Source organism: Molothrus aeneus, chromosome 1 (assembly GCF_037042795.1).
Source record: "Molothrus aeneus isolate 106 chromosome 1, BPBGC_Maene_1.0, whole genome shotgun sequence".
Classification (NCBI taxonomy): Eukaryota; Metazoa; Chordata; class Aves; order Passeriformes; family Icteridae; genus Molothrus; species Molothrus aeneus.
The window spans coordinates 64,897,897-64,913,877 of record NC_089646.1 but is presented as its reverse complement, the minus strand read 5'-3'; the positions used below and the strand labels follow the sequence as shown (position 1 = coordinate 64,913,877).

The following is a 15,981-nucleotide window of genomic DNA, read 5'->3' as shown; positions in this document are numbered from 1 at the left end:
CTGGCAGATGGGAGCAAGCATGGAGGTAAGCATGGGCAAGTCACTGGAGGCAGCTGGGGACTGGGAAGGCAAAAACATTCCACAGTACCAGTGGTCAGGTAAGAAGAGGATCTCCAGGCTGTGGTGGAAAAAGAAGGAATTAAAGGATCCAGAAGAAAGAAAATCCAGGAGGAAGGATCTCCAGGCGGCAGGGAGGGGATATCCCAATTTTGCAGTGACATTGGACTTACTTGCATCCTTTGACAACAAAAGCAGCTGTCCCCTTGAGACACAACCACCCACTAGGCACTAGCTCATTCTTTGCCAATACATAAAATCTTCAATGAGTGTTAAATGAGTGTTAAACTTCATTCTTCCTCTCCCTCCATCAAAATCCTCACCTCCACGCACAAAGCCCATGTATTTTACTCTGTTTGTTGAACTTAACAGGCAAGAAACCAGGCAGAGGTGATGGTTATTACACACACACATACCCCCCAAAATACAAGTGTGGGGGAAAGACCAGAGACAGCTGGGATCACAACCTTTTACATCTTTATTTGCCAGTTAAGATCCTTTTATTCCATCAATGCAAATATGCAGAACAGCAGGAAACCATGTTTTAAGCAGCACATACCAGTTGGCTGAGAATAAACTAACTACATTCCCCAAGCAATGTAAAAGTAACAATGCACATCATCTTCTAAAAGAAGAAACAAACAGATGTTGCAGCCGAGAGGCACAGCAGGCAGCTTCCGTACAAAGTAGTTTGGCTGTTAAAATGCTAGAACCAGTCCTTGCCCATTTCTCCAACCCCACCCCCAAAAGTCCTAGTATAATTTAACCACTTTTTTTTTGCTATCTACATAATATAGAAAATATAAACTCTGTTTACTTATAACACTTACTTTTCTTGATAAATAGCTCTTTAAAATATCTACTGTACATATGTCCATGCGTTGACATTATATATATATATAGCATTTATATATATGTATGTATGTCTGAAAAACAATAAATATATACTTAATATTGACACAGCAACAAACTGAACATTTTCTCATTTTCAAAATCAAATAAAAGCAAACAAGTGGAAGAGAAACAGTGAGTGTTGCTCGTCAAGCACAGCACAGCAGGGAGCTTTGATTCCTGCCCTGGCTGGGCACTCGGAATGCCCCATACTTGAGCAGTTGTGGTGCTCACCTATCCTGTAATGCATTAAAAGTCACTTCAAGTTGTAGTTAGCCACCCTGTATGCCATGTGTAACATAGACTGAGCAGGAGCTCAGGGGGTAATGAGGGAGGCTTGCCTCCAGGTTTGCAATGGAATGAGAAACAGAGAGGGCAGGGAAGTGAGTCCAAAGGCTGATATAAAAAAAGGAAAACAAATAATGGACTGGATGGCTGGAAGGTCATAAATAACCAAGGTAAACAAGTCAATAGAGTTAAGTGCTTTAAAGACAATGGCTGGCATTGCTGCAAAAAGTGTCTTGATGATCTGTTGCCAACTCCATGGAATGAATCAGTTTTCCTACTGCCACAAGACACAAAGGAAACTCAGAAGCCCAAATTCAGATGTTAAAAATGGGGTCACTGTAAGATACTGTGAGAGTCCAGGTTCAGAGCTGAACCTGCCCAAGGGCAGCTGAATTCACTGAACATCCTTAAACCAAATGGATAAGATTTTTAAAGTATGGATTAAAAAAACCCAAAAAACAAAAAACAACCCCCCCCCATAAGCCAACCCCAAACAATTTATTTCACACATGCCAAAACATAAACCTTTGATTTCAAAACAGCATTCTGCAAAAATGGAACTTAATCCCAAAATTTAAAAAATGTAAAAAAATACCCTTATACAAACATGTGTTCAGTTTTGGATTGACCATAGCCATTCTGTTTATTCATTTTATTCAAAATGCTGAATAAAAGCTGTTTCAGTTTGACCTGTGCTGATACCCTTCTTTCCGCAACCCCAAGGCCTCGATCTGGCAGCTTCAAAAAAGACATTACTTGTTTGGACTGTGGCTTCATACACTCATTAATTAAGTCATGAGGTTTTGACATCAGTTCATGAATGCAGCATTATGTGCAGTCCCATTTACTTTAAAATTTCTTCTTTTCATGAGCAAATGGGAGTGGGCAGTTAAGGGGAAATTATTTTTATTGGACAGACTTCACCCAGCAGCTCAAAAAAGAGGAAATTTTAAAGCAGATAAGACTGCCAAATATTATTCAGTCACACTTCATCTCTAAAATTTACAAACTTTGCTCCCCACAAGTAACAACTTCAACAACAACAAAAACAAACTGCTGTCCTGATTAATCCTGCCATTTCACAATTAACTCCAGATACCCGGAGATCACTGCACAGGTCAAAAGTCCAGTGCTGCATTTCATACATACTAAGGGTACCTCACTGGGCCACTGGAACACCAAACCAGTGTGGAGTATCTGCACAAAGCCACAACTCTGGCTTGTAAATACAGAACTTAGCAACTATTAGTGAATAGACTTCATAATGAGTGATATTTTATGCTGAAGGACATAAATAAAAGTCAAATACAAAAATTCCCAGCAACAAGAAGTTCTGTCATCACTCCTTTCTGATTCTCTGCAAAAACAACATCAAGATACTATGTTTACCTTTATCTAAATAAAATATGCCTTTTCTTGGTAGAACAGTGAGTAATTTTAAATTGTCTGGGTCTATTCCAGATCTGTATGGACACAAAACTAAAAAAGAAATTGAATTGTCATTGTGCAGTGACCACATGCAGCAGAAAAGCCTCCTTTTTTAGAATGGCTGAACTTCCAGGACAGCTGTTCACTTGTTCAGTCACTTTTTGGAAAGTTATGGAAAAGAAGGGAAAACTTAGTACTAAGTGGATAGTGCCTCTGATTGCCCAATGCTGGCTGGGCAGGGATTTCAATCAAATTTGGCTGATTTGCTTCAGCCAAAGCAAAGGATGAGCTCCAGAGCAGCCCTTCCTGAGCCAAAACCCATCAAGGCATGGCCCAATTCTCTGCCGTGTTGGCTGCATGGGTAAGGTCCCCACGTCTCTACTGGGTATTTTCTCACTTTACCGCTGAAGTACTATGGATTTACCACATGCATGGTACTGGATGTAGGAAAGCCCAAGCTCCTGCAGAGTTCTTACACTTCCATGTAGGACTCCACTGAGATCAGCAATGAAGATGTGCCTATCCAGCAGGAGTATAGGACAGATTCTGCTTCCCCAAGGGCAGGGTCCCTTCCTGGGCTCCCACACACAGAGGTGGAGCAAGGCTGCTGCTGTCACCCTCAGGAAGTGCAGCCCTCAGCCTCCACAGCAGCAGCATATCCTCCCTGCAGGGCAGGCACAGAGGTACCAGCCTGCAGACACCTTCCTGCTGCTCCCTGCTGCAATCATCACCCTCCCTCTGGGCACATTTAAGGAGTTCAGTTGTGCCCTGCTGTCAGTGCAGGGTTGCCCTACCCCTGGTGTGAATCCCAATGCAATTCTAATGGGAAATAAGACACCCTCTCCCAGCTGACTGTCCCAGCACTGGAACAGAGCCCTGAAGAGCAGCAAAGCTCACCCTTTGGCTCTTTCTGTCTTTGGCAACAGACCATAAGGATCAGTATCCTATGTGCACAGGCTGATGGCAAAGGAAAGAGCCTCTCCAATAGCAGCCCTGGGAAAGAGGAATGAAATTTCTTATCTAGTGTATGAACAAGTTCGTTTGGGGGCTACTGTAAATTCCAGCAGTAGCTGCAGTTTGGCTCCTAGGCCTGCACCAATTTAGCAGCATTCATCTCAAACCTTGTGGCACAGCATTAAAAGTGCAATTCCAAATACATGTTTCCTGGGATGGTACTGCATCTGAGTTCAATCAAATACATCTCTGCTATCTGCTCCCCAAATTCCTAAACCCAACTTGAACTCCAGAGGCTACTTAGGGCAAATTCAATGTACTTTCAACTGCACCAAAGGAAGAGAGGGCTGGATGCTGCCAAGAAAAAATTCCAGACTATAAATAAACTATTCGTCAGAATAACAATACGCATTCAATAAATACACTAATTCTTTCCTCCTCCAAGCCAGGTGGAAGTTTAGTATGTTTACACTTGACACTGCAGCACCTTCACCTCCCAGAGAATGGAAAAACTGCCATACAATCCTGAACGTATGCAGCTCCTGCTGCTATCCCAGTTAGGTAACATAAATGTAGCATCTCTGCTACCATTAGAAGAAGAGGTCCCACCCTGCCCTGCTCTCTCTGGGCCAGCACAAGGAGCTGTGCAAGATTTGACCCATTTGCAAGCCAGTACAGACAGCAGCATCAGATGTCTGTGTAACCAAAGCATTGGATTTTCTTTCTGCTGCATCAACAGTAGGTCTGCACAGAGGATGGATGATGCCTGTCACCCACACCTTTGTGTCTGGGGCAGAAAGTTTGAGCTCAGTAGTACTATCCTTACTCACTATGTCTCTCGCCTGTTCACTGCAGGGGCAGGGGAAAGGATTCTAACTGGCATCACAAAACCCAGAAAGACAGGGAAAAGAAGAAAACACACAGAGGAAACACAGCCAACATTTGTGAACCACAAAGAAGGGCAAAGACATGAACAGCAACTCCAACACAATCGCCAAACTGAGAAGCAAGATTCACAAACATTTTGGTCCATGTTTGGTTCCACTTTTGGATGATGTTTAACTAGACATGGTTAATTATCCACCAGGCTTGCATTCATGACTTGAACTAGCCACTCTTTTCAGTAAATGGGTTTTGCTTTACTGTATGAAAACTCTCTTGATCCCCTTGGGGGTAATTCTATTTTTCAGGAGACAGGTGATTTCTTGATCAAATCCTCTCTTCTGTGTTATTTACTTTTCAGGGCAGGAAGTAGATAGCATGGTATATACCATGACAGTTGCACTGGGAGATTCCTATTGGCACAGATACTACCTCTGGAATTCTCAGAGAAACCCATTTAAAAAAGAAAACAACCAAACTTGTCAAGGGCTGCTTCCAAGAAGGAATGATGAAGCCTTGCCCGAGGTTTTAGCCGAAACAGCCCCAGAGAGAGTTGCTAGAACTGGCAGAACAGCATGGATAGAAACAATTCTCCCCTTGGGTGTAGTTTTGCAGTATTACATTATTCCTTCATCAGTCACACTACCACACATTGGGGACTATTTAACAAAAGGTCATATATATGCTCTTGAAATATTAAGCACATATGAATCAATTTTGGGCCGGGAGTCAAGTTTCCTAACTTCAGCCACACCAAAATTTAGAAGCCAAAATTCTCTGCAAAGGAGGAGGAAGACAGGCATTTCCAGTAGGCACCTCTTTCTATATTAATGCTAGGGTGAACTGAGTCAGCCTTTGGAGAGCTCTCTCTGTATTGACTGCAGTGTTCTTGCTGATCAGGACAAGACATCCAACTGAGCTGAATATAGCCAGATAAGATGAACAACACTATTGATGCCCTCCTGCTCAAAAACATATTTTCTCTTTATATTTACTGCTCACCCCAGTGTTCTCTTACTTCCCCTAGTCAAAATTAACAAAAAACCCTGAAAAGGTGTTTCTCAAGTTTAAAACGATTTAGTGCTATATGCTTGTGTTCTACTTTTTTACTATCTCAAGACCTAGAGCTGTAAACACATCAGCACTGGAGCAGCTTTACTCAGAAAAACAGTATCCCTATTTACTGGGATAAAACATGTGCCTTTCACTATATTCTTTCAAGAAGATATTCTCAAAAGAATAATTATTTCAAAACTGCAATCTAAAATATTACAAAGAAGAACAGGACAAACATAGCAAAAGAGTTTGTCCACCCCTGCACTTGTGACAGGGAATGATTAATACAGTACCAGTAGCTGGCCACTTTAAGGAAGTGAGAAGGCTGGGGGTCCTATGTAATTTATTTTCCTCATAAATAGATGGGAAATTTTCTCATCCCTTTTGTTTTTCACTCACACTTAGAACTTGGTGGAGATGAGCACTTCTGGGTTGAGGGATGTGAAATTACTTGTTGGTGTGCATCTTTCAAGTGTGAGTTCACAGTGGTTTGAAAGAACACCGCTTGTGTATGCAACCAAACATCGTATGGTTTTGGGTTATATTCCTACTGTTTCCCACCTAAAACCAAAATGCATGATGAATTCACTCAGAAGTCAGTCCCAAACACAGGAAATTTTGTGCAAATCTTTGTAAGACTAGCCTGAGTTCGGCTGCATAACAAACCCCATTATCATTACTGGGTCGTGCCACCTGCCAACCATGAAGGTTTTCCATCACCCATTTTAATCGGAAAACCCATAACACTGACTCTTACCAGGAGCTCACAGAAGACCCTCCCTCACCAAATACCCGGGCATATGCACTGTGGTTGAGGACTGCTTTGTTTTAAAAGCCTCACATTTTCCTATTTAATTGTGCTTTTAAAAAAACCCCAACAAAACAAAAAATCAAAACCAAACAAAGCAAAAAACAACTACTAAACCAACACAGAGAAGCTCCTAACAGACTGTATGAAAAGTGAACTGCCAAGATTTTCTGAATCCTGCAACACTTTCACATCAAGTCCTGTTATTCTGTGTGTTGGCTGGAGGTGTAGTAATACAACATTGTGGTGTCAGCTGTCATGGTAGGAAACATTCATGTCAGACACTACAGAAAATTTAACGACATGACAGTACCTTCACAGCCCTCTGGTAGGTGAGGAAAATCTAAAAGGATCTTCCCAACCTTTCACAGTAAACACAATTGGATAATCTAAAGCACCTGCAAGCAGGGGATGAGTCCATGATATATCATTGCAATCAGCCAGCCAATACTGTTATTAAAACAGTTAAGTTTATCAGCTCTTACGTCTCCTGTCTGTCCTGGGCATTTCGAAGGACCACATCAATTTGGCATTTAGCTGCCAACAGATTAATTGATCCAGACACTGTATTTCCTTCTCCCGCAATCCTCAGCTAAGACACCCAAGCCCTTCACAGGGGCTGAATTACCATCTCCTTCAAGAGCTGTCTGGTTCCTATTCATTCCTAAGAGCTCAGAGGAGCTAGCAGTACAGAGACATCCTGCTCTTCCGCATGGCTTCGCTGATCAAGTATGCCGGGCTTAGTTCTGGCTCCTCAGTCATGATTGAAATGTTCTGCCACTCCCCCAGCTGGTTTGACTTTTTAATGGTGTCCACCACACACAGGGCGTAGAGACAGTCGTCAAAAGTGGCAGCCATCGTAAGGGGCCTCCCGTCCCAGGTCCTCCTGTCGTCCTGGTCCTCAAAGGCCTGCCGGACAGCCTGGACCATCTTAATGGTGCCCCGCAGGTAGGGGGATGGGATGTCACTGAAGGCTTTCTCCGGAAGCAAGGAGTTGCTGACTGGTGTGGAGTCCTTCAGCAGGAGCTCCCGCTGAGGAGAGCTGTTGCTCTGTCCATAGAGGTCGGTGCCTATCACAGTGAGCCGTCCTGCTGAGCCCACCACAATGATGTCCTGTTTGAACTCCCCTGGGATGTTGAAGTTGAGCGTCACAGTGCAGCACACACCCCCTTCCAGGACCATCTGAAAGGTGCAGAAGTCATCGCTGGTGATCTGCCGGATGCCCTTGATGTGGTCTGTCTGCTTCACAAAGGTCTTGAGCAACCCGTGCACCTTCACGGCCTTCTGGCTGGTGAGGAAGGTCAGCAGGTCGATGATGTAGGTGCCCACCGAGTGCAAGCCCCCGCCTCCCATCAGGTCATCACAGCTCCAGTTGTACTTCTTGCCCAGCAGGCTCCCGCTGTGCACCTGCACCTCGCACACCAGCAGCTCCCCCACGTAACCCTCCTGGATCAGCTGCTTCATCTTCACGAAAGCAGGCAGGAAGCGCAGAACGTTCCCCATGATGCTCATGAGCTTTGGATAGTAATGAGCCGCAGTCATCATCCTAAAGGCATCCAGGGGAGTTGCCGTTCGGTCACAGATGACATTCTTCCCAATGCCTGAAATGGTGAGAAAAAAAAACCATCAATAAAGTTTTATCAATACAGTAAGCTGAAAGCCTTAAGGCTATTCCTAAAGACTAAGCCAAGGAGAAAGACCTTAAAAGAATAACACCATATTGAAATGTTTTCAAGGCATAAAGACCCACTCTGGCATGCTTCCAAAATACATGTAAGAATTTTTTAAGCACCACAGTGAAAATGTGATCCTTTTTATTTTCAAAAAGCCTTCCTGTCTAAAAAGAGCTCAAAGATGAGGGCCTGAACAGAAAAAAGTAAGCTCCCTTCTGGGAGCAGGCATAAACCAATCACCCACCTCAGCCATCTCACAGACATCTCTTCTGTGACAACCTGCCCATGCAGGAGTTTCTGTGAGCTGAATCTGAGGTTCAGACTCAAATCCCTAAAGGGTATGAATGACACAAGTGCATGTATTCAGTAACTTAACACAGGTACACTGAAAAGCCTGGCTTTGTCTTCTCAGTACTCGTCTCTCCCTCTTTCCTGCTCAGACTGTTTTAAGGGGCTCTGAGAAGTACTGGGCTTGCTGCTTAATTTAAAATGAAGAAATTGCTTCTCACTCATAAAATGCCCCACTATTCTGACAATGGCACTCAAGTGTTTTTTGAAGCAGTTCTGCTGAAATGTCAGCAGTGCATCCATGGTGCCAAGGGAGAGTAAGGATTGCTTTAAAACAGGTCAAATGTAGCTGTGACAATCTGTTTCCTCGTGGAATTGTCCATATGGCACACTGTTTACTGAAGCTTGCATGACAGTCCCCTTTTATCTGGTCATCAAGGTGTGCAACTGAATGCAGTGAAGGTTAAATAATGGGCTTATTACTGATTTCTCCTCCTCAAATACTTCCATTCTCTACTCACGCACACATACAGTGACAGAATCTCCAGTTTCCTTCTTAGTTGCATACAGAGGCTTATTATGCTTAATGATCAATATTAGGTAAGCTGTGGAACACTTTGGATATAAACTATGACACTAAAAATTACCTTTACCAGGAGAGCCTTGGGCTATGGCTGGGCCTGGCACTTAAAAGAGCTGAATTTGGGTCCTTGCCGATGGAGTCCAGATGAATAAATTTACTTGCTAAATCACATTGTATTTTCATTCCTGTTCCCTTCAGGTAATTAAAAAAAATCTCTTTTTCTTTTAAGAGCTGTTCAGAGTATAAAATTTTACATGTTTTAGAGCTCTTTGGATGAAGTCATATAAGTATAGACAGATGGCAGGGATGTGTCTGAACCCACTTACATGAATATTTAACAGCCTGACTGGAGGAAGAAGGGGGTCACAGTCCAAACATTCAAAAACCAGCTTATCCACACTGCCTATTCCCAGTCTTTGTCTGCTGCTATTTGAGTAGCTGAAACTGGAGGGAGGGAGGGCTGTCATTACTGAAGTGGCAGTCACATCCAGTTAACAGACAAGAAGGGAAAGATCTTTCTTCAACTTGCTACTACTATTTACCTTCTCCTTAATCAGATAAGTAGAGACATACTCATTTTTCCTCTTAAATTAGCCAAGAATCTTCTATTCAGTGCCCATGGTCTTCTTCTCTTCTTACTTTTCTCTCTCATCTTTACAGATGGCTATTGGTGACCAAGTTGACATTTTCAATCATGTCAACTAATAGCACCTCTTTTCCTGCCCCTGAATAATTTTTTGCTGCATCTGTTTGATATTGGAGAAAGCATTCATACACCTGCCCTATATCCTCTAACTGGTAGCTCCAGCTATGCCACTTGATACAAATCACAAATGTAATAATCCTTGAGTTACACAGACTCTTTGCAGAGAGATTTCAGTCTGGCAAATTAGTTAGCAAAATAAGGGAAATCTCAGACAAAACATCCCTAGAGTCAAACCTTCCTGATATAGCAATTGTTCCCCAAAGAACCAATATATATTTCTCATTATCTGACCTGCTCACCACTAAACCACAAAAGCATCACGTTCTGCTCCAGTTCAGCTTGCATCATTCTGCCTCACAGACACCTGCCACATTTTATCTGAGGTCTGTCCAGGCACTGTGTCTCAAGATATCCACACTGGTGCTTGCTAGGAAAAGGATGTGTGTTCATGAGGAATGGCAGCCTGGGGACAATCTTTTTGCTGAGTGTTCCATGCCATGCATGATGGGGGTTAGTCCTCTGCCATGTGGGGCAAGGAATACTTGGGATTGTCAACATCTGAGTATGAAATTATGATTATTAATATGAAAGAGAAGCCTATGGATTTTTACATTCCATACATTTGAGAAAATTTGCCAGTGGGATCAGTGTAACTCAGGCACATGTGAAGAGGAAAGGGAAGAGCCCTAAATATTTATAAGGGGACAGGGAGAAATTGAAGCCTTAAAATTACTTCTTCCACCATTTCAACCTTTGTGGAAAGGTTGAAACCTCGTAATTTCAGCAAATCCAAAATGGAAGTGTGATGAGAGACTTTCTGTCTCTGTGCATATGCTGATAATACGTGCTATTCTCTCATCCCTGTCAGGGATTTAAACAGCTTTTTGCTTGATGCCCAGAGAGCTTTTATATGCTATTAAAGCTTGTGCAGTTCTTTCAGCATAACACTGCTCAGCACTTGAGTCTGTGTGCACTACAGATCTTTGTCTCCTCCGTAGCTGCAAATCTGCAAGCAGCCACATTAGCTTTCTGGAAGTAGGGAGAGAATATAAAAGGTTTGCTTAATTTAATTTAGAGAAATACTCTGGTGTGTTTATGCCACCAGAATGAGAAAAAGGCAGATCAAAACACCATTTTTCTGCTCTCTTCCCTCCGCTCCCTTCTCAAAAGGAGAAGGAAGAAAAGGGACCTTCCCTTTGAGCCATTCTCTATAGCAGGATCAGGCAGAATAGAGAGCAGAGTGCAAGGAAAGTCTCCCTTCCCAACACTAAATCTCATGGAATGGCGTGCTCTGACTGCAGGTGCTGCGGGGGGCTTCTCTGGGAACTGACCCCCTTCTTCTCTAGTCTGGGGCTGTGGTCTAATCCTCTCCACTTTTGGACAAGACTCTAAGAAAGGATGAATTGTTACTGTTTGTCATTCTACCAGCGTGTTTTGGTGTTTCACATGTCTTTGAAAATCGCACCACAACAGACAGCAAAAACATCATTAATTACATAAAAGCAGGGAAATGCAGCCAGCTTGCTTCAGCAAAAAAGTGAAATATATCTGTCCATGCTGATAAGCAACACAGTTGGAGACATCTCATCTTATGAAAGAATACACACCCCTTCCACCTGCATCAAGTGGCTGCCTTGGATTCCCTAGGGAGCCCCAGGAGGGAAGAAGGACTATGGACTTCACCTGGGTCCTCCTGATGCTCATTTTGCCAGTCCCTTTCCAATGCTCCAACATGCAGATGAGCTTTCTATCAATGAGCACAATATCCCTCCTGTCCTTACAGCAGTTCTGTGTCAACAGAGCCAAATGAAGACAGTTTTGAAACAGAAGAAATAATATCACTTTCTTTTAGGTATACAGTATACAATTCTTAACCAGGCAACTAATGAGCATTGATTTCTTGACTTGACTCAGGTAAAATGACAAACATTTTAAATACATGTCAATCTTTTGAGGGCTCCACAGAGTTTTCACTCCGGCCTCCCAGCTTGGCTCTTCTCTGGAGAGTGGTGCCAGCATTGGGGAAGGCTCACTCCTGGCCAGCCCAAGTCCAAAGCTGAAGGTGGGGAACACATCTCCTAGCAAGGCTCATAAGGTGCATCCCCCAAGCCAAACCTTAACAACTTTGGTACCAGTCTGCCTTTTTTTAAGAAGGTTATTGAAGAACACTGATCTTCTCTGAAGAAGCAGATGTCTAACCAACTCTATAGAAGCAGCTGAGCAATTAGAAAACAATTGTCTGTGCTACCATTCAAGTGAAGATCTCTCTAGAGATCTTTATGTTGGAAAGTCAAATCATAACCATGCTCTAATGGCTTGTCACCCACCTAAGAGTATTTAATTCTGTCAGGAAGCCATGTGAGTTATTTGCAATGCTCAGTCTTCATTTTAAAAAAGGGAAGTCCTTGTGAATTGGAGATAAGCCCAGAAGTGAGTGGCAAGTAGATACAGTCCAGGGTAGTCGTATTTACATTTTTTTCCATGTAAGTGCAGGGAAAGAGTGAGGAGCTACAGTAAGAATTTAACTACTGACTCTGCAGTTCCTGGAATTTGCATCTCTTCATTTTACAGATGAAGCTCCTTTCAAGCTCCTTGGCTACCAGCAGCCCAAGTTTCTTTGTCTCTGTATCATCCCTGTGCTGCATAGCTGAAAATGAGCAGAACTCACAGCACAGGAAAGGTAGAATGGCTGCAACCAGCTCAGGCGTCATCAATTCTGAAACCTTCAATGTCAGCTTTTTCTCCCCATCTGCTCTGATTGTTTCAAACAAGGAGACAAATATTTTCACATTAAAAAACTCCAACTAATTTAAAAAACAAGTGTCTGTCTCTGAAGTAAGACTAGTCCTCTATATGTTCTGCTTAAAACATGAGGCCCCAATACAATATTTTCTCTTCTTCCTATTCACAAGAAAATTAAAAAGGGCTCTATTTGAGCCTTGAGTCTGAACATATAATCAAATCCTTCACTGGCACCAGAAAGATTCATTAGTTAGCAATTGCTACCTATTGCTCTTTGTCAGGATGGGGGAGTGAGAGAGAGAGAAATAAAAAATAAGGTTTTGGTGAACTGAGCTAAATTTGTCACCAGAAAAAAAAAAAAAAAAAAAAAAAGATAAAATCTTTCTAAAAGCAAAGAGGAACTGTCAACTTTCAAAGGACAGTCTGAGGGTTTCAGAAAATACTGGAGTGGTGAAAAGAGCACGCTTACCAGGTTATTTCAAGTGGATGACTTAAACTTATTATAGTATGTTTTTAAAACACTTTATTTTAAAAAAAGAAACTAATACAAAAGTATATTCCAAATGGTAACAATCCACATTATCATTAATAAGCATACAATAAAGAAATACAGGCAAGTTTTTCTTCTCAGATTTTCACCATTGCAGCTGCTCTTGCTGCCTTTGGATCCTATGCACAATCAGAGGAAGACCTTTCCCTGGGAGTTTATCAAAAACCATGGTCAAAATAAATGGTCTAAATCAAAATACACTACTTGTCATTTAAATAATAGATATGCAGCAGTTTGTTCTTCTGCACACATGTACACACATTGTCAACTCTGGGGCTGTGCACAGAAACCCTCTTAGAAATTAAGTAAGGCACCTGGAGCCAGTCTGTGGTTCCCTACAGTTAAACTGATCTTTGACACAAACTGTGTATCAGTAGAGAGAGCTGAGTATTTTACCTAACAATGATCTTGGAAATCCTCACAGTTATTTGAACCATTTGCAAAAAATACAACATTTGGAGGCTTAATTTTGCCAGGACCTGTAAAAAACTTTCTCAGTTAACTTATCAACTCAGTCCAATATTTAAACAGTCTGAAGAAAATCAGAGGCTGGTAATACAGTTCTCTTTTCTTTCCAAGTTCATCACTCCCTGGAAAACCCAGAAGACTATTTAAGAGATCTGAGTTGCAACCATACTAAACCATTGATTACAAAGGAGACACACAGACCTAAAAGAAAGTGATATTATTTCTTCTGTTTCAAAAGTGTCTTCATTTGGCTCTGTTGACACAGAACTGCTGTAAGGACAGGAGGGATATTGTGCTCATTGATAGAAAGCTCATCTGCATGTTGGAGCATTGGAAAGGGACTGGCAAAATGAGCATCAGGAGGACCCAGGTGAAGTCCATAGTCCTTCTTCCCTCCTGGGGCTCCCTAGGGAATCCAAGGCAGCCACTGGATTCACTCCAGATGAGCGAGCATCAGCAGAAATCCAGCAGAGAAAAGCAGGAAGGTGGCTGAGTAAATGAAGAAAGGGAAAGGAGAGGGAGCTGGAAGTAAAAACACCACCAAGGTGGAAAGAAAGGCACTGCAAGGGGCTGGTGCAAAAACCCAGAGGTGCTCCTGCCACTCCAGGAGCTGCACAGCCAGTCCTAATGGTAACATCCCCACTGTTTGGAGGCTCATCCTGAAAGGATCACCTTGAGTCCAATTTTTTGTATGCCCTGCTAGCATCTTTTCTGCAAAAGAAAGAAATAATGGAGGAGAAAGAAATAGATTTCAGAGAAAATTAGCGCCCTTCTCTACCCAAAGACTGGACAGGAAGAAGGGACAATTAAGAAAACTATCTGGGTTAAAGTTTGATATGTGTAAGAATTAAGCTGTTGCCCAACAGTACATTAGCCTAGAGCAATGCAATACTGGGACAGGCTATTCTATGGGGCCGATACTATTTTGTGATGCATTACATGTGGAGATATGTGAATCACATATCATATATACTGCACAGTGGCTAAAAGCTTTTGAATCCCTCACAAAATAATAGATACGCAGGAAGAGTGGAAAACTGGATAGAAGGCTGCTCTGTTCTGGGAAATGAGGAATGATGTCTGGGCCATCTCAAAAAAACAATCACTCAGGTGACTTGAAAACCTTTTCACATGGGAGTAGGATTTTTATTAGTATGTAGATATGTCTCTGCTCTTATGAGATGCTGCTGCCATGCATCTTGTGATATAGTAATGATCATAGTAACAATAAAAACAATAGTTACATTTATTGTATTTGGTGCATGATCTGTCATTCAGTTCTTGAGTGGCATGAAAAAATACATTTATTTCAATCAGTACATCTGCCAGGGGAAATTGATAGCATGACAATGTTTCTTCGAAGAAGCCTTATTTAAGAAACCTTTTGACAAGGAAATAAATCAGGATGATGAATGCCTAACAAGATTGGCTTTAGTCACCGCTCTAACATTGGCCAAGACAATCTTTGTTAATCACAGATATGCATATCTGTTGCAAAAAATCAAGTTACTACAACATAGTGAGTCACAGCTCATGATCTGATTTGTATTAACAGGCCATGTGTGTATTCCTAGTCAGCTCTAAGTGTGAAGGAAAATAACAGTGACTGGAGGAATGTGTTTTCCGTTGTGACTGGAGCAGACAGCAAATGCACACAGGCGGTGATACACTGCCCTGCTGATGAGCAACAGCTCATTTGGCCCCAGCAAACCAATGGCTTACAGAGATTTTACAAACCCTACACTTCTTCCTTTGCATCAAAATATTATCAAGGTAAAGAACATATGCACTGTTAAATTCTACAGTCAACTGGGACAAATTGCACTTCACAACTATTAGATGGGAAATATCTCTACAGTAAAAACACATGTACCTGAACTGTACACTCCTAAAGCCAGGGCCTCAGTTCATTTATGGCTCTGGTCCATCACACTGATTCCAGTTTTTAGGTTGGTGTATCCTTACTGATAGAACTTATTTTGCACACAACTCCTTAGGCAACAAAACTTAAACACTCAAACACACTGGGGAAGAAAAGCAGTTTAGGGGGTCTCTGCCTTGCCTGCCCTGTAGTCATAGGCTAAACCAAACTTCACTTGAGCAACTGTATGCATGATGAGACAAAAACCTGCAAGGCACCTTGCTGCTGGTGACACATGAGCATCATCTCCAGCGACAGTTTAGGTGTCACTCACTAAGGAGACACACGCAGCTCACACATGCAGGGCCACAGCTGCAATCAGACTCAAGAGGTAAGAGGGTTACCATGAGCTGGGAGCTCACACCAGTGATTGCAGCAGGGCTAGTGGTCTGTAACACCTTCCAACAAACAGAAAAACAAGGAACTGCTTTGTCTTGGAAAAAAAAAGAAAAAAGAAAAAAAAAGCAATGCTGGGCTCTTTTGTACAGAGCTCCTGAGGTATGGTGCCTAGGCTGGGAAAACAGCCCTGCTGACTCCAAAAGGATTATAATGATGCCTATAATGATAATAGGTAAGCAAGTGCCACCTAAGCAGAACCAGGACAGTTCATCAGAATGTGAGAAGACTGTAATGATGATATCAACTTTCATTATGTACTAATATTAATTTTATTTGTACAGAGGTAG

The 15,981-nt window shown here is 42.2% G+C and overlaps 1 protein-coding gene across 1 annotated transcript in view; it reads right to left on the bottom strand.

Moving 5' to 3' along the window:
- Positions 1 to 517: 517 nt before the first annotated feature.
- Positions 518 to 15,981, bottom strand: part of GFOD1 (Gfo/Idh/MocA-like oxidoreductase domain containing 1) — a 71,472-nt gene continuing 56,008 nt past the window's right edge. Inside the window, exon 2 of the mRNA XM_066558397.1 lies at positions 518 to 7,965. Within this exon, the coding sequence (XP_066414494.1) occupies positions 7,046 to 7,965 (920 nt within the window). The 3' untranslated portion in view covers positions 518 to 7,045. The remainder of the gene's footprint in view (positions 7,966 to 15,981) is intronic.